At 44.1% G+C, this 24,307-nt stretch overlaps 2 protein-coding genes and 1 long non-coding RNA gene across 4 annotated transcripts; 2 read left to right on the top strand and 1 right to left on the bottom strand.

The window, feature by feature from the left end:
* On the top strand, window positions 1-6,834 carry TMEM38A (transmembrane protein 38A). 2 transcript variants are annotated; one of them, XM_075776603.1, is made up of 7 exons: window positions 87-315; window positions 2,069-2,147; window positions 2,524-2,680; window positions 3,261-3,445; window positions 4,071-4,158; window positions 4,283-4,400; window positions 4,706-6,834. In XM_075776603.1, the coding sequence occupies exons 3-7, from the start codon at window positions 2,535-2,537 to the stop codon at window positions 4,925-4,927; spliced, it is 759 nt and encodes a 252-aa protein (XP_075632718.1). In that variant the 5' UTR covers window positions 87-315; window positions 2,069-2,147; window positions 2,524-2,534; the 3' UTR covers window positions 4,928-6,834. The 2 variants fall into 2 exon arrangements, with proteins under 2 accessions (XP_075632716.1, XP_075632718.1); XM_075776601.1 differs by lacking the exon at window positions 2,069-2,147 and having other exon boundaries at window positions 1-315.
* On the bottom strand, window positions 691-24,296 carry LOC142605280 (uncharacterized). Its single transcript, XR_012838989.1, has 5 exons — window positions 24,061-24,296; window positions 18,075-18,123; window positions 16,672-16,809; window positions 4,740-4,862; window positions 691-1,875 (listed from the first exon to the last, which is right to left on the bottom strand). It is a non-coding gene; the product is annotated as an uncharacterized LOC142605280 (long non-coding RNA).
* NWD1 (NACHT and WD repeat domain containing 1) lies at window positions 21,321-21,963 on the top strand. The gene is given in 3 exon segments (XM_075776750.1): window positions 21,321-21,765; window positions 21,768-21,830; window positions 21,833-21,963. Coding segments are annotated over 3 exon segments (549 nt in total). The 5' UTR covers window positions 21,321-21,410.
* Window positions 24,297-24,307: the final 11 nt, after the last annotated feature.

A 24,307-nucleotide genomic window follows, 5' to 3' on the forward strand; every position in this document is an offset into this window, starting at 1 on the left:
GTCCCGCCGCGGCGGCGGGATTAGGGACCGCCTTACGGGCCCGGGCCGTCCGGTCACGCCTCCTGCCGCCGCCACAGCCCGGTTAGACCCGAGGCCGCGCCCCGGGACGTCCCTCCGGAGGCGGGTCCGGGGGCGGGCCGGGGCGAGCGGCGGAGGGAAGGGCGGGCGGCGCTTCCCGTTACCGCGGCGCTATGGAGGCGGTGGGGGCCCTGCAGCTCGGGGAGCTGGCGGCCGCCTTCGCCGCCCTGCCCGTCTTCCCGCTCTTCGACACGGCCTACTTCATCGTCTCCGTCCTCTACCTCAAGTACGAGCCAGGTGAGTGCGGCCCGGCGCCCTTGGCCGTCCGGCCCGGCCCTGGGCGAGGCGGGGGAACCGGCGGCCGCCTCGGAAATCGCCCTGTCAGTCAGGGCCGGGGGCGGGCTGGCTAAGGGCGGTGAATGACACGGGGCCGTGCGGGCGTGAACGTGCCTGTCTTGTTTTCTGAGACATAAACCCTCAGAAATTTGTGCGTGAACCGGTAATGCTGCCTGTAACCGGTAATGCTCTGTCCTCCGCAGTTTTTGCTGCAGTCGGCCGCGGTGCCGTGTGTGTGACAGGACTCAGGGCTCGGAGCCTTGCTGCGTTCCTTTTTCAGAGGTTCCGACACGTGTCCAAATAAAATCAGAAAAAAACAAGAACTAGACACTCCGGTTTTTAACATTAATCTTGCTTTTTATTTAAGTTTGGATTCCAACCACATTGCAGCATTTAAGTTCAGTCACTTCTTTGCTGCTATCCCAAGACTGTTACATTTCTGTCCAGTTGCTTGGCTTTTCTATTTTTGTGGCAATACTCCCCTCCTATTGATATACAAAAAGGCTGTAAGTAAAATCTTGGTTTTCCCACCTTACAGACCATGCTGTATGTGTTCTTAGGCACCCTTACTGACCTCACTTTGTTTGTTCCCCTGGGCTTATCTTGTAAAGATCGACAGATCTGCATCTTAGCTTTCACCTTCTGCACTGTTGCAATCCGACTATGCCTTGGTCTTTTCCAAATGCCGTCTTCTCTATGTATTTTTGATAGCATGTGCACTCTTCATGCTCTGTTTTGAACAGTTTCAGTGTAACTGCCTGATAAATGAAGAGAAAAACCCCCACACTTGGGTATGATTTTTAAATCTTCCAATTGTGAGATCTCTGTGCTGTACAATCTACACACTATTTAAACTCCATGTAAACAGAAGTGCTGGGTTTTTGAGGGATGATCGCTTACAGCTGTCTTCCAGCATTAAGTCCTGAACAGAACAGTTAACAGGCAACCCATATGAAAATAGCTTTTAAAAATATGTAAGCCCGGTAATCCACTTGAACTGGATAAGGCTGGGGTGTACTTCTCACTAGATTCCTACACTGCTTCATCCCACAGCTCCTATGCTGAAGATCAGTGTCAGGACAGCAACGTCCTGTTTCCTCCTTGGAGACAGCATGGCTTTGTGGAGCCAACGAAAAACAAGCGTTACTAAATTTAAGCCTCAAGCTAAACTTCAAGTTCTTATAGAACCAGCTTCGTATCATGGCTGTTGCAGCTGTCTCGTTTCCACTGTATTTTCAGCTGGTTCAAATGTCTTTGAGGATGGAGGAGTATGAGCAGTCATAGTTTTAGCATACACTGATTCACCTACTGCTATTTAAGGTAGGCCACTGTTAGTGTAATGATGCATAACATTTTAGCATTCTCTTTTTCTGACTGCCTGTTGCTGCCTTACTGAACAGAGTTTGGTATCTGAAACGCTGCACAAAGGACTCTGGAGCAGTTTGAGGTGATGAAACAATCTCACAGAAGTGGTGTTCTTGAGAGACTTCCTTGAAGAAGTGCAGAGGTGGATCAAAATGGCTAGAGGAATTAAAAAAAAAAAGGCAATAGAAGGTTGTGGGAGGAGACCATAATGTACTACCAAATAGTAACACTGTTTTAATATTTAGTTGTGTTTTCAGAGGGCATTTCCAAACTAGTACAGGAGCAAGGAAGAATCCTCAAATCCTCTTCTTTCAAATAAAGATTAAGAATTACTGTTCTATTTTTACAGGTTATCTTATGAATGAAAGAGCTGAACAGATTGTTCATGAATTCTAGAGGGCACCTAGGTTGAATCAATGGAGAGAATGGTACTAGTATGCATTTTATTTTTAGACTCTTAAAAGACATTGATTTCAAGGGGAAAAATGTTCTTTCTGATTGCACTAAGTAGCAGCAAACACAGAAGAGAAACTCTTAGCCAATTCCTAAAATTCCTAAACTTCTAATGACTCAGTTCATTTGAAACCTTATGGGGGGCCTGCAAGCTATGATCACGCATGTCATTTCTTGGCAGTATCTGGTACTTGTTCAGGTTTCACAGACTACACATTTTTGTATTTTGTTTTACAAGCACTTTTTAACTTATTTTGTTGGAGAACATACATCGCAAGCCTCTTTCTTAGAGGGTCTTCAAGTTTCTGCTTATTTGCCGAATCCATGTTCTCATGAACAATTTGCTTCCAGGAGCCGTGGAGATGTCTCGTAAGAGTCCTTTTGCCTCCTGGCTTTGTGCCATGCTCCACTGCTTTGGAAGTTACATACTTGCTGATCTGTTACTTGGAGAATCACCTATTGATTACTTCAGTAATAACTCCAGTGTCATCCTGGCCACAGCAGTCTGGTGAGTCTTTTGCATTTCACCTAATTTATTAAGTATGAGATGCCACTGGCCGTGTACGAAACCATCTGGTGTGAAGGGAGGTATTCTGTTTGTGTGACACAGATGTATTATCTTGCTTGGATTAACTGGGGAAAGAAGTGGGTTGAGGTAGTCTCTGAGTCTTTTGTATTCCTAGACCTAGTTTCCAGTTTCTCTGACCAGCTGTCCAGTGCTTTGATTCTATGGGTTGGGTCCAGTCCAATTGCTGGGTGTTTCTATTCATAGCTGCTGCAGCTGAGCTGTGGTCAAACTGCCAAAGCAGTGTGCGCTGCACTGATACCACATATAGTAGAAGAGAGGCACACAGTGAAGATCTGGGGGCATTTTCTTCACTGAGCTAGTGAAATGTGCACAAATTAACCACGGTTACTCCAAGTTTAATTTCCTTGGTGCATATGGGTTGTACGTGCTTTCGCATGACAGAACCAGCATTTCCTTCTCCCTGACAGAATTCAGGCTAACACCACCATACTCTTAATCCTCTCTATATGTCCCAGATCAGGACAATTTGGTACTTAAACTCTTTGTGGTTTTGTTCCAGGTATTTGATATTCTTTTGTCCCATGAACGTCTTCTACAAGTGTGTTAGCTTTCTGCCTATGAAGCTCATCTTTGTGGCAATGAAGGAGGTGGTGAGAGTTCGCAAAATTGCAGCTGGGGTCCACCATGCTCATCACCGTTACCACCACGGGTGGTTCATTATGATGGCTACTGGATGGGTCAAAGGTGAAACACGGGATACTCTGACTGCAGCAGGGAGGCACTCACCCTCTGGGGAGGGATGGGAGAATCTGGGAGTGAAGCTTAAGGTGACCCTGTCACTGAGTGCTGACCTGCAGGCTGGTTAGTGGATGTGGTCAGCTGGCTTTGATCAGTCGGGTTCCCTAGAACACTGGTATTTATTCACACTGGTGGGATGGCTGTCCGCTGAGTCATCATCTAACTTTAATGGAGGCATGAATGGAGTTGTTATGAAATAAGAGTGTAGAATTCAGAAATTCTTTATTCTTTCTCCTGTGTTCTACTCACTCTGCTTTCAGCTGTATCTTTTCAGGGGGTTTTATCAGAAACAGCCCAGACAGTTTTCCTTTAGCTTCTGTCTGGAGCAAGCATTTGAGCATCAGTAAACAGAGGTGAATGCCCTTTCCCTGCATCAGGAAACGCTTTCTAGAAAGTCTAGAAAGCATTTGCCCTGCTCTGTTGTTTTAGGCTAACTTCTTTTAAATTTGGGAAGGATGTCATGAAGCTTTTGTTCCCTTTAGGTTATCCTTGTCCCTTGGGGACCTAGGGAAGACAGCAGAGCTCTCTTCTGGTGTGGCAGTTCTAGCTCTTCACTTTTACTGTTTCACAGGTTCTGGTGTCGCCTTGATGTCTAACCTTGAGCAACTGCTGCGTGGGATCTGGAAGCCAGAAACAAATGAAATTCTTCGTATGTCCTTGTAAGTAGGTAGCCTGTGAATTCTCTGTCAGCCCAAAAATGGAATTTAAAGAACCATTCAGGACTGGATGCAAAAGATGCAAACCTCCTAGAAAACATCTTTTTTTTTTTTTTTTCTCTTCTAGCCCTACAAAGGCTAGTCTGTACGGCACAATCCTCTTCACTCTGCAACAAACTCGCTGGCTCCCTATGTCTGAAGCCAACCTCATCTTCTTTTTCACCATGTTCATGATAGTTTGCAAGGTAAGTTCACATCAGGTTTGCTACTAACAAATCTACAGAACCAGAGAAAGGGTACAGACCTGGGGGTGTTCACCTTCCTAAGCCACTACTGAAGGCATTGGTTGTACGCACCAGGGAGGATCTGCTCAGGAAATTATAGGCTAAATTCTCCCATCATATAGGCAGTATGGTAGAAGATCCTTGTGATACAGCCTTGAGTCATATAGCAATAGGGACTTTTATCTGGGTTAAGTGGAATGTTCCTCATTTGTTAGTATTTCATAGCTGCTGTATGTGATCTTTAAGTATTCACTGTTGCACGACAGGTTTTCATGACGGCAACTCACTCTCACGCCTCACCTTTTGCTCCAGTGGAAAGCTTCATCTGCCCAGTTTTCTTTGGCTCTGTTTCCAGTGGACACAGTAGTCATCACCATGATCAGCATGGGGCCTCCCATGAGGTTTCCCAGCCTCTACCTCCTCCTGCAAAGTCAAAAGAGGAGCTAAATGAAGGCACAAGGAAACGGAAAGCAAAAAAAGCTGAATAAAAAAGAAACCACGCAGTGAATAGGCCAAGAAAATTCTTCCAGAGCTGAGTCTCAAAGCCACCTGTGACCTCCTTTATCCTCCAGTCCTTTTCTCTCAGACTCCAGAGGAGAGGTGGAAGCCAGGACACTGCCAGGCGGGTCCCTGAATTTCATTTGTGCTCTCTTTGCTGCTGCTTGCTTCTTGGTCTCTGCCTCTCTATTCTGATCGTATTTTCAGAGATTTGTAGCTTTGTGCCAGGATGATAAGTGGGTGCCAGTTCCCAAGCTGTCAGCAATTATGATGCAGCACTTTCAAATGGTGTAAAATCTTTCAGTGTTTATTTATGAATGAACGTAATGGTTTGTGCTCCTGCAACTCCTAAGTTCCTTTGAGTTTTCATTGACCTTTTAGATGTCTACCAAAACAACAAACTGTTTAGACACAATCAATGTGGAAATTTGATTTCATACTCAAGGAACTTAAATGGTCTCATATGAACCTGATCTAATTTTTCCTAGCTCCCACATATGCCATATCTCCAATTAACGTGACATTTTATATGCAATAAGGACATCGACTCTGGTGTCCTGGCCAAACTCTGTTTCTCTCAACTAAGTTTCCTCTGATTCTTAATGGATAGAACATTATCACTTTCTTAACTAAGTCTGTGTTTGCAAGAGCTTTGAAGCTGTGAAATGCTCCTAGTGCTACCTATTGGTATTGTTATTATTCTAAACTGTTGTGTAGCGTTGCTGCACGTTGTTAATAATAGTGTGTCCCACCTCAAACCTGATCATATATAACTAGGGAAGAAGCATGGTTCTGGTTTGTTTGTAATCCTGTGGGATACAAGAAGGGTGTGTGAGTGTAAGTAAGTATTTATTACTATTTATTTATAATTACCAGGGCACCTAATTCATGGACCTGAAACTGGCTTTTTTAAAACATTGCATTTTTATATAGAGAATTGGATACTTCTAAGTATGGTCCGAAGCCCACAGCTACGTGCTGGTTTGTGCTCAAAGCAGTGGTTTTGGTGTGCTGAAGGCCTGAACACTCTCACTGGATGCAGGAAGGAACATCTATATTCTTAAATTAAGATATAAATGCTGAAGAAATGCATTTCACACCAGCTGATTAAAACTACTTTAAAGGATTGATAAAAGCACACCAGCTGAAGATACTGATCATCCTTTGTAGCTCCCTTTCAGCCAGACTGCTGGTCTGAAAGCAGCTTGGGCCCAGTGAGTGAAGAAGAATATGAAATGCCTTGCATGGCTCAGGGAGGAGTCTGGCAGCTCGTTCGTGTTCTGCTTAGGGAATACTGGCTTTTAGACTAGTTTTAAGCTGTTCTTATAACTGATTTTGTTCTAAAAGTGTCATCTTAAGTATTGCACTGAAAAGAGCAGAACTCGTTCTGAGGATTTCTTAATCACCAAGGGCTGGGATCACTGTGGAGAAAATGTTATGCGTGGGGATGCAGCACCAGGCTTTCAGTTAAGCATCAAGTTGCCATCTGTAGCAATAAGGTTTGCTGCTGTCATCTTGCAACTGGGAATACAAATAGGATTTAAGAAAAGCTTTCTTATTTTTTTTGTATCCCTGTTCAAAATTGAAATTGCTGGTTAATTAAAAATAATAATAAAAAAATAAATTCTTGTATACAACCAGATGAAAGCCAGTACAAAAGGTCAAATGATTTGTGGGCTTGGGTTTTGACAGTGCCTTAATTTTGTGAGTTTCCCTCCCCTTCAGTAGAAAACAGGAATTCTACCTGACAACTCAACTGTCTGGTTTTGTAGATACTGGTCTACTGAAACCTGATGTATCACTAGCATGCACAAGACTGTAAATGTTTTATGGGATGGCTGATTCAAGGGGAATTTTGTTTTATAAAAGCCATCAACAAATAAAAGTTGTGAAGTGACTCTGATTGTCCACTGGCACTTCGGGAAATATGCGTGTTTCTTTTACTCTCGCCAGTCTCGGAAGCCACACGCTCCTTGATCTACTTAGTCTCCTTGACCCAATGACAACATGATTCTAACTGAAGTTTGCCTAAGCGTGTTATAAATAAATGGAAATAACATGGTATATGGAGTTGCAGTATTTCTATTTAGAACTGGAAAAAATCAAAATGCTTTGAATGAGCATGAATATTTATTCAGCATGGTACTGTTAGCTGCTGCTCTGCTTTCCAAGTGCCAGAGTCCTTGGTCTTCAAAGTCTTTTGGATTAAGTCAAATCATAGCTGCTAACCAAGAACAGATAGGAGAAATACTCCAAGAGATGTGGAAAGTACAGCTCTGTACACCTTCAGTACCATATCTGGAACGGGATTAGTACTGAGAAGACAACTGCCATAAAGAAGAGTCACAAATTTCATTTGGTGAAGCCTTTCATAGTGAGAGATGTGGAACCTGTCTTAAATTTCCATGGCTCAGCGCTGGTAGTCTGGTCCAATTCCAGACTTCATCCCAAGAAGCAAAATGGATCTTTCAATAGCAGCATATTTTAACCTTTGCTGCAGGGACACAGGGTTTTATGGGGCTGCTTCTACACTTCTGGGAAGCCCTAATTTACCTGTACATATGCTTCTTCCTTAAGACTCTGCTCCAACCAGAATGAAAATGGTAGCTGGGCATTTCCTAGAGGGATGGAGTTAACTTGCTTCCATGGCACAGAGATGGGAGCAATGAGGAAAACATGATGCAGTTGATCCTCACTAAGTGAGGACCTGCAAAGGGCTGTTTATTTTCTGAAGGGTTTCACTTGTCTCCCCCCAGATCTAACCCTTTAAAATGTTTATTAGTAGTCCTAAATTTATCAGAGCAGTAGAGAATATAAGTTGCATTGAAGTGTGGGATTTAAAGTCTCTGTATGACCCAACCAATGGAAAAGAGGGTTAGTGTAAGCCTTATGCATATTAAAAAAAAATCCCTCCAGGAAAAAGTCCTAGATTTCACGTGGTTTAACCATTCTCCTCTCCTGTGACATCCATTTCAGTGGTATGAACACATTTTGCTTAGGAGCTGGATGGAACAATAAACAAGAGCAGGCTGATGAGAGCAGGTATTTCAAGTGCTTTGAAAAATCCTGTGATGTCTCGAGAGTCCCACGCTGCGCTGGCTGTGCAGAATGTTCCCAGCTTCAAACTCTGCTGCAGTGCAGGGTAGGAGAGAAGCATGCCAGGGCTTAGACTGCCATGGGACAGACGTCATTCCCTGCAAAGATGTTCTGATCTGATAACTCCTGATACTAACTCCAGTGAGATGTAGCTAAATTTAGCAATAGGTTTAATCCTCAAAGAGGCCCTGGTTGCCTGATGGAAAAAGCAAAGTGTTTCAGTTGCTGCTCTCAGCATTTCTTGTTGACTGAGTTTTCCCTTTTCTGTTACACAAAGCGAGCCAAACCCAGCATCTACAGCTTTTTCATCATTGCGGATCAGCTTCACTGATAGGGAAAGCTCTACAGCCCTTACCGTATGTGTAGAAAAAAACCAAACTCGTAGGATAATTTTATAGCAAACATTAATAATTCTTCACAGTAAAAAGTGAAGTAAAAAAAATGGGAGGCCAAAGGAATTTCTATACTGAAGAGCTTATGGGAGATAGGGCAGAGCCAATACAACAGAGCACCCAGCTAGAGCAACCAGTGTTCTTGTTTTCCCCTTTTCCTTTTCTTATTAATGACATCTGCATTCTTCCACATTTTGCCCAGAGTAACCAAATTATATAATTCAGCAAAGCGGAAAGACCCAGAAGATAAAGACGGATGTTACCGTAGCCATCTCCTGAACAACAGAGAACTTGTTCCTTTTAACACTTGCCAGGTGATCAGCTGCCAAATACCTGCTGCTTCATCCTGCAGCCTATTTGGTGGCTGAGTGGTGCTTTAAAGGTGTAAAGCACTAGATCAGTGCTAAGAGTGTCAGTACAAATAGCACACAGGATATATAGAAGCATGAAAAATTACAGCTTTATAGGTGTAATAACACAGTAGCTATAATTGTCTGCTTTACAGTTTTTGTGCTATTCTTGAAAGGACCTAACTGGCTACTGTAAGACACAAGACCGAGGATTATACAGAAGGTAAGGCCGGTATAGCATGGCATTTCCTACAACCTTAGATACCCAGCTTTTTGCTGCAGCAAGTATTTCTCTCTCAAGATATTTTAGTTCTTTGCCAAAATAGAGACAAATCAGAATATATATCTATAAAAGATTTTCTAGAAAATTCACAAAAATAGTTTGCATTTAGTATGAGCTTCTTCCATCTCTACTAGGAAGACAGGACACTGCCAAGGCAAACTACTAGAGGTGGAGAAAATAACACTGTTGATACCAAAGCTGAGACAGTCACTGCACACAGAGGGTTGATATTTGCCTCTTCAGGATGCTCCTACTATTGGCCCCAAGGAGATGTGGCTTGTCCTGTGTGCCCATCCGCTGTAAGGAAAGGCCAATTAAAGGGGTTTGGATTTCATCAGACACCAACAGTACAGTTCTTACTTGGTAAACACCCACAAAATTACCTCCCAGCTAAGAATTTAATCCTGCTCTCATGTGGTCTGTAAAGGCAGCAGTCTGTGAGCAAGCTGTTGGGGGATGATGGCTCATGGAACAGACAGAAGGTGAGAAAACAAGTTCTCTGTCATGCCAGAGCCCATGCTGCCACGTGACTCACAGTTGTTACTCACTTCACCTCTGTGATGACATTTCTGACAAAAAGGAGATGTCGATAGTGCTAAGATCAACTTTCACGAATATCTTTGAGCCTGGTCTCTTTTACACTTGTGCATTTGCATCCTTCACATGTTATCCCTAGAAAAAGTACCATTTGTAAAATTTGCTATCATGACCCTTATCTGTTTCTTTTATGTTCCAAAAGAGAGTTTGGGGAGGAAATTTTTTAGACAGCTTGCAAATGTAATCTTTTAGGAAGAATCAGTGTGAGATAGATAGTGATTTCATCATAGCTTTAGGGTACAGGTAGGCTATAGACGTGGCATGCAGGAAAACAGGTCTGATATGTTTACAGGCTCGAACATAGCCTGAGGAAATAAAAAATATCCCTGGAAAATATTTGGTTGGTTGATTTTGTTTGGTTTTGATCTGCAAATTACAGAAAGCTTACCAGAAACACACACAGTGCATTCCTGCAGAAAGCAAGCTGCTGCTTTTCCAATTATCCCAGCCCCTGATGCTTCTCAATTGAGCTGGCAGATCTTGACTTTCCAAAAAAAGATCTGCTAATTGGGGACTTCTGGTCCTACAGTAACCAACTGCTTGAATCAGTGAGTGAGCTAATTTTCTTTGACTTGTTAGTGACAAGAATTGGCGTAATCAGTAATAATGACAGGTATATGCAGTGTGAGATGCATCTAGCATGTCACAGATTGCAACGCCTTGAAGAACAGTCTAAAAATCCATTACTTTAGAGTCCTAATGTTGGCTTAAATTAGATTTAGACTAATGTAAGCTAAACCCTAATGTAGGCTCTCTGTAATGTTTGTCTCTTAAGGTAAGACACTTTGTCTCCCTGCCTGTTTGATTTATGATAGATTAGGATGACAGTTAATCTCTTATTTGGCGAGATGACTGTGGAGGTTAATCAAGTACTGTCTGCAAAAGGAGCCCACAAATAAAGATTACTGATTTTTCTTTAATTATTCCTCTGTTTGCCAGAGGGATGCAGAGGGAGTACAGACAAGGATAGACACCAGCCCCTTAAATCTCCTTTCATGAGATGAGATTTATGGGAAAAGTTATTCTGAACAAATACAGAAACACGTATTGAAACACACTGAAATAGCAACGTGCTGTGAAGATTGAAAAACAGACCAGCATGGAAGAAAGACATTGAAAAGCATGCTCTGTGAACATGAGGTGGAGACACCTATTATGGTAGGGCCTCTGCTGAGATGTTTGCACCAGTTACCTTCTCTCCCAGTGCATTCCAAGGGCATTTGGACAAAGACGTTATTTTCCTACTTGTTCTTTGTTGCCAGCTGCAGTTTCCTGCCTTTGAGCTCCACAACCGACACTACGGGTGAGCACTGCAGCAGCACACACTGGGCCCCTCGGCACGGGGATTAGCAGGTGGGTCATGGATGTTGTCCTGCACTATAGAACTCAAAACTAGGAGCAACAGCCAAACAGCTGCTGTCGCTGGAGTTCTACTGTTAGCTGTAGTATTCCTTGGGAAGTCTTTTTTTCTTCTCTCTTTCTGATTTCTACCTACGTGCTGGTTTTTTCTAAATTATTACATTTTTCTTTCTGCCTTTTCCCACATGCTGCTTTTTTGGGGATGCTACCCCAGTCCAAACGTAGCCATAAAGCAGTAAATATTTATTACGCACAATTTAAAAGCCTTTTAGTAAATTCACTCTTGCAGAGCTTGACAAAAGGCAAACAGTGACAGAGCACAGGCATACTCCCTGGGTATTAAGAAACCTACTTTAAATGGCTGAGAATACCTGAACTGTAAATGATACCAGTACTTGTAGGCTTACCTGATGCCAAAATGCAGATGAGTATTTCTAAAATAGCCAAGGGCAGCGAACAAAGGGATGTCAGGTATACAGCACATCTAGTGCCTTGGAGACCCTGGGGATTCTCCCCAAGCGACAAACACAGGTTGCTATAGAGATAGCTGTCCTCTTCAAATACAGATGGATCGCTCTGGGATGCGGTGAAGTTTCACTGCATCTCAGTGGAGACAGTCAACCATTTCCTACTGTTCCTGTTAAAGTAACTGAAATATTCCCAGGCTTTCTTTAAAAAAAGGAGCAAGCCAGCTTTCTGGAGAGAGGCACCTCAAGACTGGCATTCATTGCCATTAGTCATCTCCTCCCTTACAAGCAGAACTCAGGGAGTCCAGATCGCAGCATGAGCTTCAGTCCAGATACACGCTGGGATCTTCTCTGTGGGAAGATGGTTCCTCTGCCTTTCCAGCCCTCCAGGCTGCTCTGAATCTTCATCAGCTCAGGTTTTTTCAGGTAAATAAGCTGAAAAGTCCTGAAGCTGCTGAAGGCTTCAGACACTCTCTCTGCTAGAGTCTGCAAAGTGTTACAATGTGGTGAGACTACTGTGCTTGGCAGAGAAGCTGTAAGCTTGCAGCTTCAGTTGAAAGTGAAGATGCCTATAATCTGCTGTATTTTATATACAGCTTTATTCTGTCACACCCAATTTGCAGTTAGAACTTGTCAGAGATGGCAGAATTCTGCATTAATTCAGGAACTAATGGCATTTGCAGCGAAGCCAAATTCAGCTCAGTGCAGTGCAATACCTGCATGCAAACCAGACAGCGAAGTTTGGATGCTTTCTCGAAACCCTGGACAACACACATTTGATTCCCATCCACCACTGTAACAGCAAGAAATATTTGTGAAGAACTTTTCTTCTTGGACAATATCCAAATACTTCCCACTTCCTCTGCCTACTGGGACACGGTTGCCAGGCTGAGCTCCTAAAGTGGTAACTGGCAGTGGGTAGCAATGACTCAGATTTTCAGGAATTACAAAACCCAGTTTCCCCTTCTGAAAATCATTCACTCTGTCTCCATTTTTAAATAAGAAAACACAGACTTAGATAAGCTCTCAATTCCACAAAAAATGCCTTCCAAAGACAGAAAATACTACAGTATCTCCTCCAGTAGGATCTAATGCAATGAGTATGCTTTTTGGACAGTGAGGTGTCTCCAGCCTAAGCAGATAGGTCAGCATTCACAGAAACCATTAGGGCTGCAGTTTCTGGAAGGGATGTATGAGAACTGCAGACAATCTGAAATTAGTGGGCATGTAAGGATACAGCTAGTGTTAAGATTGTACCTACAACACCTGTCCAAGTTGTGGTAGACCTCATCTATTTTCAGGAACAGTTCTGGGTTGAAGGATGTGACATGTGATTGGATTTTCACCAAAAGACAGGGTTATAAGTTAAACTCACTCTCTCACTGTAAGGTTTGGAATTCATGTGGGCTGGAGTGTAAAGCGATACAAGGATTTCCCATAACTACTGCAGCCTTGGTGAGAGCTAATGAATTATTCCAGGGGTATTATGCTGAGAGTGCTTGCTCCTTGTTGGACAGCAGTGCAGGCATGATAATTCCTAACCCAAGGGAACTCTTCCCTCACCTGACACTGGCACACACTTCATTAGTGATCACTTTTCACTTAGAACAGTCCCAAGGAAAGCTGTAGATATGCCCATTCCCCGTCCTAATTTTAGCATTCCCCCTTGTACTACTTTAACACAGTATGTAGTGCCATGAATGTTTACATAATTTGGGGGAGAGAATATTCCAGTTCTGAAGAAATTATAATTTCATATGATAAAACATATGTAAGGAGAAAAATATCCTTTATATTCCCCATGTCTTAATTTTGCAGGTGTGAAAAATATCCATGAATATAAGACCTGTCTATCAGTGAACAAGAGAGAGTGTATGCATGCAGGCACAGGGAGCGAGTGCTCATGCTTGTGTTCATGTGCATATATGCACTTACTCTTCTTCCTATTTGCTTTGTCATCTTAATTTATCTTAAATTTACCTAGTAAGTTCTTTGATTTAATTCAGTGAATATGTCACTTAAAAGATTTTTCTAGAAAGTGGTAATCTCTCTGGTAAAAAGCACAGCGGGAAAGTGGCCATAAAAATTTCACAGACTTGACTCTGTATGAAAAGATTCCCTGTGGGTAGAATTGCTTTATTGTGGCTATTTATCACTGCTGAGATGGCCAACAGCGTGGCTGAGTGGTCTTAAAATAGGATGGAGGATTTGCCGCAGTAAGATGTAAGGAACACATTTTTCTGGATCAATGCTGCTGTACTGTATTCTATAATTATGCAATCCAAAATTTCCAGATCCAGAGTTTTCATATTAGCAAATGAAAACAAAGTGTGACAAGCCAGTATAGAACCCTGAAAATGCCCTCGCATTGGTAATGGGCACAAGCCTGCAGACATCTGGAAACTACAGTTCTACAAGACTTAACCACATCATCGATATGAAACTCAACACAGATTAGATGATAGCAACACAAACTGCATTTTTGCTGTAAGGTCTAACATGACACATAAAAAAAGTAAAAACCTGGCTCCAAATTCCTAACTTCTGGTGTGCCGCACAAATCCTTCTGTGCAGACATGGCTACAGAAGGAGAGACCCTCCTGGAGAAAGCATATGCAGAAGCGCAGGCCTTCTGCCAGAAGCACGGCCTAATGTTTGAGGTAAATCACTTCTCTCCTGTCTATCTTGTCCAAAGACCATCAAAATATGTGGGATGGAGGGGAAAAAAAACAAACCAAAATGCTCATAGGTTTTCCATCTCCTTAGAAGCCTCTTAGCCTCAAATACTGCTGCACCGATTTCCTAGAACTTTTGGATAAAGTCTATTTGTATGCTTGAGTTGTATGGATTTCAATGCAGAGTTAGGTGGCTAATCATCTTCAAGAACCCGGGCACAAAGGTTTACATCATCCTTTTGTTTCTATATTCAATTGGAAAAAAAAGTTCCATGTATAAACTCCACTGGATATACTTCAGGGGTAGTTGAACTAGTCCTAATTATATTCATTTGCATAAAAGGGGCTGTTGAAATGTGGGAGATCCTTATCTTTTATGGTAGAAGATAGGCTTGAAATGTTGCAGCAAATAACCTACAGTCTTGAGGTTCCTTGTCCTGAAAGACTAAGTTACTTACTTGGTCATCCATGGTCCAAATCCCTAAGTCTTTCACAGGAGAAATCCCTACTGAGAAATTTTGAATATCTCAGCATCTCCTGCAGAGTTCCAGTAATTAAAGTTGCATATCACTAGTGTTCAGACTGATGTAAAAATTAAACATGATAGATTGACTTAATTTTCCCATGTCACTGTTTTTATGATCGTATTGACTAGTCTAAGAATCTTAAAAAAAATATTTTTGTGCAGATAATTGACTCAAGAGGGGGTATTTCTGAGCTTGTAGACCCTGATCACAGAAACACACAACTCTGGAGGGAACTGAAGCCTGTCAGATACTGTCAGCTGGTCCCACCTTCGTTGCAGTGCACACTCAGTCCCTATGGCTAGAGTGCGACATACAGGGCAGTCCACGCGCACTCAGAAGGTCTACTGCACAAGTAAGGTGGTTTTCAAAAGTAATTAGCTTGCCCAAGCAGCTTCACAAATCAGCTAGCTAATGGGGCTGAGGTGTCAATAACTGCCAGTAGTCCCTAAAAGACAGAAGAAGCCCTGACAGGCACACAGATATAGTCCAGCCCTGAACTCAGAGTCTCTTCAGAGCAGAAGATAATTGGTTGTGTGTATTAACTAGCAGATGGAGATACACATAAGGCAAGGAGCTCTTGCTCCCAGATTGCTTCCTGCCCAATACTTCAATATTGAGGAGGTTTTCTCAGTAACTGAGGAATAAAGACAAATTCCCCATGCAAAGAACCAGAAATGAAAATGCTGTAGCAGCCACCAGGGATCACCCTGCAAGCTGATACCTGTTCCATGCTTCTGCCCTACTCAAAGCCCTTTGATCGCTCCGTCTAACCACTGAAAGCTCCCCACAGCAGCAGCCCACCTCAGCTTCCTTGAAGCACTTTGGTGACAGCCCCGAACAGAAACCCACCCCCAGAACTTTAAGCCTTGCAGAAGGGGAGAGGAGGCTGAGACACCTGCAGAAATGCCAGGTTACTTCCTCAGGTTGTTTTGGTTTTAGAAAGGGAGAAAGAAGGGTTTGCTGAACAAAGAGGATAAATATGCAGTCCCAGGGGGCATAATTGAAGCCACAAGTAAATAAATAAGCAATTAAGTATTTGTGCAAGTTGTGCCTGATTTCCCCTGAGACACTTCCACCAGAGGCCAGCAATGGAGAGGCAGAGACCACGAGAGCCTCACCGCAGCATTACTGCGCCCATAAGCTCACCATCGCTGAGCTCCCTGAAGCTCACACCTCTGTTAGCAGCACTGTATCACATACGCAGATGGCACTAGTAGGCACTCGGGCAGTGTCTTCCTCAGACGAAATCCCAGTAGAGCCAGCCATAAAGGTTTGACTACTCCCTCTCTCCTCTACACACACCAGAAGGGCACTGCTCAAGGATTACGCTGTGGGTTTGAGCTGTCAGGGAGGACAGCTGTTTGTTTCAAGACAACATCAGATTGTATACAACAGCAGACCTGCAGGGAAGGAAGAGACTTGCTATCTACCATAACCTGAATCCTGAGGAGGGAGGTTGGTGCTGCCTAGCAAACAGTAAAACACCAGATAGAAATGTTTCTCCTTCTTCCCCCCAGTGTCCTTGACCACATCTAGGAGCATGTCTAGCTCGGAGGACATGGGGAATGCTGACCTGCTAGCATCACGTGAAATACAGAACAACCAAGGGATGTCACATTAATGTTGATGGATGGCTTTTCCTGTGCTCTGTTCTGAAACCGAATGCTCACATCTTCAAGGGTTTTTCAATTTATTTTTGGGTTTTTTTGTAGTGATTGAATGGGAGATTGAACAAGGTCTCCTCAATACCCAGGAGGGCAATCCATGGGCTTTCATATTCCTCAGAGAGGTTGAGGATTCCAACAAACAAATTGGGCAAGGGACAAACAGTGAGCTGTTAGAAAAAGAGGACAGTTTGGACAGCGAAGCAAAACAGCTGCAACCTTGAAGCAAAAATTGCAAGCCAGTATCCCAAACACCTCAAAGTACACACACTGGCATACAGAAAAGACTTTGGGAACCCTCAGTGCAAGGAGAGTAACAAATACCTGAAACAACTTTGTGAGCAGGTCACTGCAGGTTTTAGAGAATCTTCAATACTGAGGACAGATCAGCGAGGAGCCAGGGTGACTTCTGCAGGAGCTGGGCCACCACACAGCTCTGGGCCTGAAGAACTGCAGATTTTTCTGTGGGAGACAGAATTTATTAGATAATGTTTCTCACCTTATTACGCAGAACAATGATAAAACCCACACAACTCTCCTCCTTTATGGGCCACCAGGCTGTGGAAAAACAGCTGTGATGTGCAAACTACCTGAGCAGATGCAAGCTGGTTTAGGGCAAGACAGTGTAGTTGTGATTCGTTTGCTGGGGACATCCCAGCTCAGGTCTGCCATTCACAGCCTGCTGAGGGACATTTGTCTCCAAGTGTGTTTAGCATTTGATTTGCCATCACCTCCAAATCAGACCAAACAGGCTTGCAGTGATTTAGTCTTGGTCCTCCCATATTTCCTGCTGTTCATACGGAATATGGCTAAATACAGCCAAACCCAGTCAAAGCTCTCAGTTCTTTGAGACTGTGAATGTGTTCATACATATATTTAGCAAGCATGACATTCTTCTCATACCTGGCAGCCTATCTAAAATACTGTCTTGAAGGGAGACGTTCTGGGATTACTTGGAAAAGGAAATCAATCTCCAGGGTCTAAGCTCTGAGCCGCGATTGCCATGTGTGTGTGTGAGCAAGTGAGATTTTTGGTGACTGGTACTTTTGAACTGCCAGAGAAACCACTCACCCTCCCACTGTGGATACCAATGTAAACAGTAAGGAGGAGGATAAATAATTTCCTTTCATATATCACACTTCACTTGCAGAAATGGGCTGTCAGACATGGAGCTGAAGGACATTTTATCCCTTAAGGATGAAGTTCTTATAGAGATTCACCACAGATTCACCTTCCTTCAAATAAAACTATCCTGCACCATCCTCCTCTCCACTGGGCACGGCTATGCAGTGACATGGGAGAGTGTCTGGAAGAAGGGATGGCAGATGGCTTCACCCTTCTTTGCTTTGCACACAGGTACTCTTAGTGGGCAGAGAATGAGATGCCAAACCTCTGAGTATGGGAGGTTCCCATCCTGGGCTTTTGGGCATCCCACCTAGACTCCTCATCCTTCTTAAACTCTGTCAGTGCTGAGACTCTAGAAAAAAAACCAGCTCTAGCTCCCTGTTCCAGTACAGCTATTACTTTTGCCCTTCCCAGGCAATTTGTTGAAATGGTGGAGAATCGTTATCTATCAAACAAGACCAAATCAAGAGGCATTTTCTCCTGGCAAATTTCTTCAAAAGGACTTGAAGCTGGGGAAAGAAGAAACCCCATACACTGCCACACTTTAGCAGGACTTTGAATGCCAACAGGAAGCTGAGGAATATCAGCAGGCATTTCCACACCTGTAAACTCTGGACCAGGACTCTGTGTCTCCAGACTGCTGGACAGGGTCTGAAATCAGAAGACAACAGAAATAACAGTAAATGACACTATTCAGTGCTTTCAGCAATGCCAAAGATATATACATACATATATGTATTTTTATACATTTAAACAGGTATCTCCAATCAAGGAGATCTACAGTCATTTTACAAACTTTGTTATGCCATCTTTGCATATGCAAAAGGCTACTGCAACAAGGAAGGAAGTAATTTATTATTCACACCTGCAGAAAGGCAGCCTGCCTTAGATTGTAGCAAGAGAAATTCAGAGTCATAAAAAACATTTTCTATTAACAGGAAAACAATGAAAGTGCTGGAAGTGCTGTCTGGCATTCCATGAGATAGCATCGAGCACTGAAGTTATGAAAGCAAACAGATTAATCCACAAGCCATGTCTCAAACCCGCTGTTCTGGTTACTCCTAGGTAGCCCCTCAGGCACTCTGGTTCTCTGATACTGTTGCAAATCTGAGGAAGTTGAGTGAATTGCCTTTTTATTTGCTTAATGCTGGAGGAATTAAGGAGATAAAATGGGATGTGCTGGGATGTGCTGGGTAAGGACTGGGCAAGAGGGAGTATACTGTGCTTTGCAGAGGCATGCTTCATCCCTACGGCCACAGCTAAGAATCACAACCTTTCTGCACAGCACCCATAACCCCTGTGAGGAGGAAGCTTGAAAAAAAGAAATAAGCTAACTTTTATGAACTGTCATTCTAGAATTATCACCACTTCTTGTAGTAGCTGAAAGAAATTATCTAGATCCTCCAAATGCTGAGAAGAAAATATACAGAAAAACCTAACAAATAAAAAAAACCAAATCCACACAGAGCATTGGAGAGACTAAATAAGGAACTGTGACAATGGGAGCCCTCCACTTCCTCAGCAAATGAGTCCTAGTTCCAGTGTTAGCGGCTGTTAATCCTTCTCCCTTCCTCCCCAAGAAAGCATTTTTTATCTCAGTCTTTTCAGGATAATTGTGCATGCTCAGGGCTGATGTTCTCTGCTCTAGGAGTATTTCTTTCTGCAGGGAATACGAACTGGATCAGCTGTAAACCAATTGTCTCTGGAATAGAGAGCATTGTTGATGACTCTGCCACACATACCAAATGCATCAGCTGTCCAGAACTACGCCTTGTGCAGGACACACTTCTCCTTTTGAAGCCTGCAGTCAGCAGTAGACACAGCCCTGGAGGTAACAGCTATCTCAAAGTGACAGAGCGTGATGCAAAGGTTTACCAGAGCAAAGAACTGGAATTTTCAATTCCAAGTAAAAGTACTTTTCTGAGGAATTGCAACCAGTGACAAAATGCTCTGTTCTGGGATCCATCAAAAGACTTACAAATGCCTTGTTCTGGTAGAGGAGAGGGTACACAGTGCTGTCTTCTCCTCAGATACCAACTCCTCCCCGAGGGGAAAAATTCTGCCACACCATTACATTTGCCTCTGTTTTACACTGTAGCCTTCCTTATATGATTGAAGTTCCTGGCTAGATAAGGCCAGCTCAGTTCATTTCATACTGTGAATCACATAAAATACAACTACAGTAGCTCTCACAGGCCCACCACAGTCATGTTCTAAAATACTTTTTTGTCTCTGCCTTCTTAGGAGTGAGTTTAATATACACAGAAACGTTGGCCAGGCTTCTTTTTTTTTTGTGCCTTCTTACCCAAAGGTAATCGGGAAGCTGTGCCAGCAGTGTCTGAGCTGGTGCAGTGTCTGTCCCTACCCTGTTTTCATTCCACTGTGTGGATTTCTTCAGGATCTGGTGGACCCCTACACACAACACTCACCAGATTCCTCAAAGGTAGAATTAGTCCTGGGGACAGATATAGCCCAAGAAAATAACTAATCATCCATCTGTTGTGAATGAGAGCCAAGAAACATAATAAATAAACAGAGCAAGAAGGAGAGAACATCTATTTCTGTAGAAATGCAGCTTGGCCCGTGAGCTTACACAAAGGCAGGATAAAGGTCCATTTGCCTTCGTGCTCAGTCATGCACCAATCCCAGTCGCAATTGCTTCAACAAATGAGGATAAAGTGGGTCATTTTGTTGTCAGGACAACAAAAGCACACACTGACCTAGATATGTCTGAGGGAACCTAATCTTGCTCTCAGCACAGACTGTGGGGTTCAGACAGTATAGGGGGGTTCCAGATGGGGAAACAATCTGAGAATGTCTTGTCTCTCTCTGTGGTACCAAGGGCAGCCTCTCCTCTTTGTGTGTCCTGGCAGGTGTCACAGTGATGGCACTTAGTTCTGATTACCGGCTGCTGGTGGCAGGTTCCCAGGATGGCTCAATGCTTGTCTGGAATATGGAAGTTTTCAAGATGCCGCACACTCTCCCTGGGCACTCCAGTGAGCCTTCTCCACTTTTTTATAGTTGGAAAGCTCTTTTCTTGTCTGAAAAGAGCTCTGACAGCTTGGTGATCCTTGAACTGTAGGCATACAGACACCTCCCAGCTGTGAGCATTCTTCCAATTGCTGAAAGCACTGAGAATCCCTCCTTTTGCAAATCCTCCTCTTATTTCATAGCTGAGGTGAGATGTGTGAAAGTGGAAAAGGAACCTGTGCTGTTTCAGTTGCCATGGATCACAGTCTGCGCATCTGAAATTTGATTTCTGGCAGAGCAAGGTTTGTTATCCAGGATACACATATCAACGAACAGCCCTCATCACCTTCATGTGGATAGGGGCACGTGATTATATATATATTCTTTCTCAGATACAAAGGTATGGCCAGTCTTTAACATAAAGCGTGCTGAAAGAATAAGAACTTTAGAAGTTACAGCCACAGTCATGAAGATTGTAGACAGAAAAGCTAGAGTCCCAAATACAGGCTGTGCTGAACTGTCCCATGGGGGAGAACTACATCTATTTTACCCAACCTGAAGACAGAGATAAAGTCACTATCTGGAACGCTACAGAAGGTGAACTGCGTCTCAGAAACACTGCATCAAATTAAGCCTGCATATGGGGCAGGAGAGAAACAAGCCAACTCCGAGAGGCAACAAAGGCAGGGTTAGCTTTCTGAGCACATGATGGTCTGCTCCTTTCTGCTTTTTCTAAGCATGAGATTTAGGAAAAATTGTTTCAGGCTTGGAGAGCTTTTTAATCTCTGCTCCAAAGTTTTTGTCTAACTTATTATGACATGGGAAAACTGGAAATATGAATAATATACAAATTATTTCACAAACAAAGAAGCCAATCATGAGCCCCATCTGAGGGAAAACATTCGCACGGAGTTGGAGGAAGAACAGTGTTGCCGATTTCCTTGTGTTTCACAGGTGAAGTGTGTGACATGCTGGACACCTCTGCCCCAGTGAGATCGCTGGAAATAGCCAAGCAAAACCACCTCCTTTTTGCAGGGCTTGTAACTGGAACAGTCCTTGTCTTTCCACTGAACTCCAGGCAGGATGGAGCATGCATCGCACCTCCAGAGTCACAGAAAGCAGTCAACAGCATGGCAATCAAGGAGCAGGGAAAGCAGTTTGCCATAGCATACGATGACTTAGTCCTTATGCTGGATATTAACCCCGCAGATCCATGCCCAGTGATCAACAGGATCACCTACACCTTTAGAACTCAGATCCCTGGCTCTCTGGCTTCTAGAGTGGCTGTCCTTGCAGATTACAGAGTCCCATAAGGCATGACTAGCAGGGCCTACTCCTTTATGACTGCCCTCGGGCCCAAGTGTTTCCTTTGGAAGGTCACAGAAGCAGATCTGTTTGGAAAGCAGCCACGGAGAGCAGCAGGCACTCAGTTGATCTGAAGATTCCCTGCAGTGTCTCTGGGACTTGGAGCTCTCTCAGCAGGAACATGAGATGCGCTATTATAAGGTGGTGAGACCATGAATAGTTGATTACTGCCCTGTCAGGGAAGATCCAACTGAGAGGATTCCCAGCTCTCAAAGAAAATACCCAAATCCTGTGTGTAGCTGTTCAGACTGACAGGCAGCAAACTATTCTCAGCATCTAGATCTGACTTTAAAGCATCCTTACACCTAGATACTCTATCGCGGTGTCACTGCTGTCTAAGTGAACGAGTGCTGTTAACACCACTCTGACACCAAACGTAAGTCATAGGAGTTATTTTTCTACAGCTTATTACTGCTCATTTAGCTGGTGTAAGCTGGATAACACAAATCAGTGAAGGGAATGAGCCTTCACAAGTTAACAAGAGCAAGAGAAGGGGTAAATTGGGCCAGATCAGGAGAATCGAGTAAGGGGGAAAAAAAAGTGATGGTGTAGGCTAGATCAATGCTGTTACTCTTCAACCTGACAACAGACCACAAATGTGTCTGAGCTACCCCTTTCCATAGGTGGAACAATGGGCTTTTGTACAGGCTCTCTTTCCTGCACAGCTGTAGAGTGCTTCACAAGCTGGAGGCTTTATTTTGTGATACCTCCCATCCTCCTTCCAGGATCACTCCTGTAAAAATCTTTATTTGTTACCTCTGTTCTTAAGCACTGAATACTCTAAGGCATCATCACTTCAACCTGTAGTTACCAGCACAACAATCTAATCCTGACCATCCATTTTCAGCCCGCATCCCACCTAAAAAGCATTGCTGTGCTTGCTTCTCAAATGATGACAAGTACTTGTACACTGGGATGCTGGATCACTCCATTGCAGTGTGGGATGTTGCAAGTGGTGATTAATTGTGAAATGCAAGCAACAACGAGACAGTCTGTACTCCCTCCCATATTAAATAGGCTTGTAGCATCCTTCATGTTGTAAGATGGGAAACATGTCACCCAGCAACAGTTTGTGCAAGTATCAGAACAGAGGCTAGACTACTGAATCTAGAGGTAGCGTCTCAGCACTGTAACTGGAAGCTGCAATTGCAAGACTACGGTTGGAGTTTTCCAGCACATCATAGAGAAAAATATTCGGGGTTCAAATGTCAGCAGTGAGTTTAAGGGCAAAGCAAGAAGGGTCTCTGTAAGATTCTATTATGCAAACCATCTATAATGCTCTAAGGAGAAACAAGCAGCTTGGATTATTTTTTTCCCTCTCCTCCTTGCTCTTCATGTGACCCAGTCTTACCGAGTTCAAATTGTCTGGTGACAAGGGACCATTTGAGGGAAGTGGCATATTTTAAGTCCAATCCTACTCCACAGTAAATGGTTTATTCAGAGCTTGGTTTCCACAGGTGCCTTGCTGGCTGTCGAGTGTGTATACACAACTGCTAATGGAACTGTACGAACTGCAGATGGATTTGTCGCAATAACAAAAGTTGGTTATATAATTCATGAGAAGTTTCACTGTCCCAAGACCACCCCTCCTCGGTATAACCCATTCCAGGACGTCATGGCAGCGTGCATGGTAAAATCCAGACAGAAAGACAGGGAAAACTCAAGCAACAGTACAACCAAGGAAGTTCTTCTGGGAGCCTGACTCCTACCGGCACGCTCTCTCAAATCTGTTCAGCGGTGTAAATAGCTAAGATGAATAGGATAAACCAGCATCAACACCTAGGACTGAGCCTGCGGGTTTCTCTTTCTACCTTTTTGCCTTAGTGTTTCAGAATTACAATATTAAAATCGCTGAAAACTCCCTTGCTGTGATTATTCAGAGTCTGCCGATACCTTGGCACAATACTACTGCTGTCACGTAGTAAGTATTATTACCATAGTAATAACCATGTAAAAAAGTTAAATAAGAAAAAAAAAAGAAGCCAAACCAACCCTATCCCCCCCATTTCATCCAGCCGCACCAGAGCGGGCACTACAGCTCGGAGCGGACCACCGATGCCAGCCCGGCCGGAGCTCAGAAGCCGTCGGCGAGCGCTCGGCACTGCGGTTTTCCCGCGCCCCTCCTCGGCGCTCCCCTTCCCGCGAGGCCACCGGTTCCCGGCACAGAGGCACCGGGGACTTGGGCCGCCGCCGCCGCCGCCCCCTCAGGGGCCCGGCTCCAGCCCCAGCACCACCAGCCCGGAGCGCGCTCACCCGGCCGGCGCTGGATGCCCAGTGATCCCCTCCGCTCCTTCAGGCCGCTCAGGGGGCGGGGGCCGGGGCCGGGGCCGCTCCCGCCAAGCAGCCGCCTGGGGAGCGGCTCCCGCCACGGCGGTTGAATGACCGGAAGCATCGCGCGCCTCGGGCTGACGTCGACGGCGGCCGCGAAGGCTCCGCTCCGGGCCGGGCCGTGGCGCGCGGACAGACGGACGGACGAGCGGGCGGGCGGCGCCGTGCGCGC

This window comes from Balearica regulorum, chromosome 26 (assembly GCF_011004875.1).
Source record: "Balearica regulorum gibbericeps isolate bBalReg1 chromosome 26, bBalReg1.pri, whole genome shotgun sequence".
NCBI lineage: Eukaryota > Metazoa > Chordata > Aves > Gruiformes > Gruidae > Balearica > Balearica regulorum.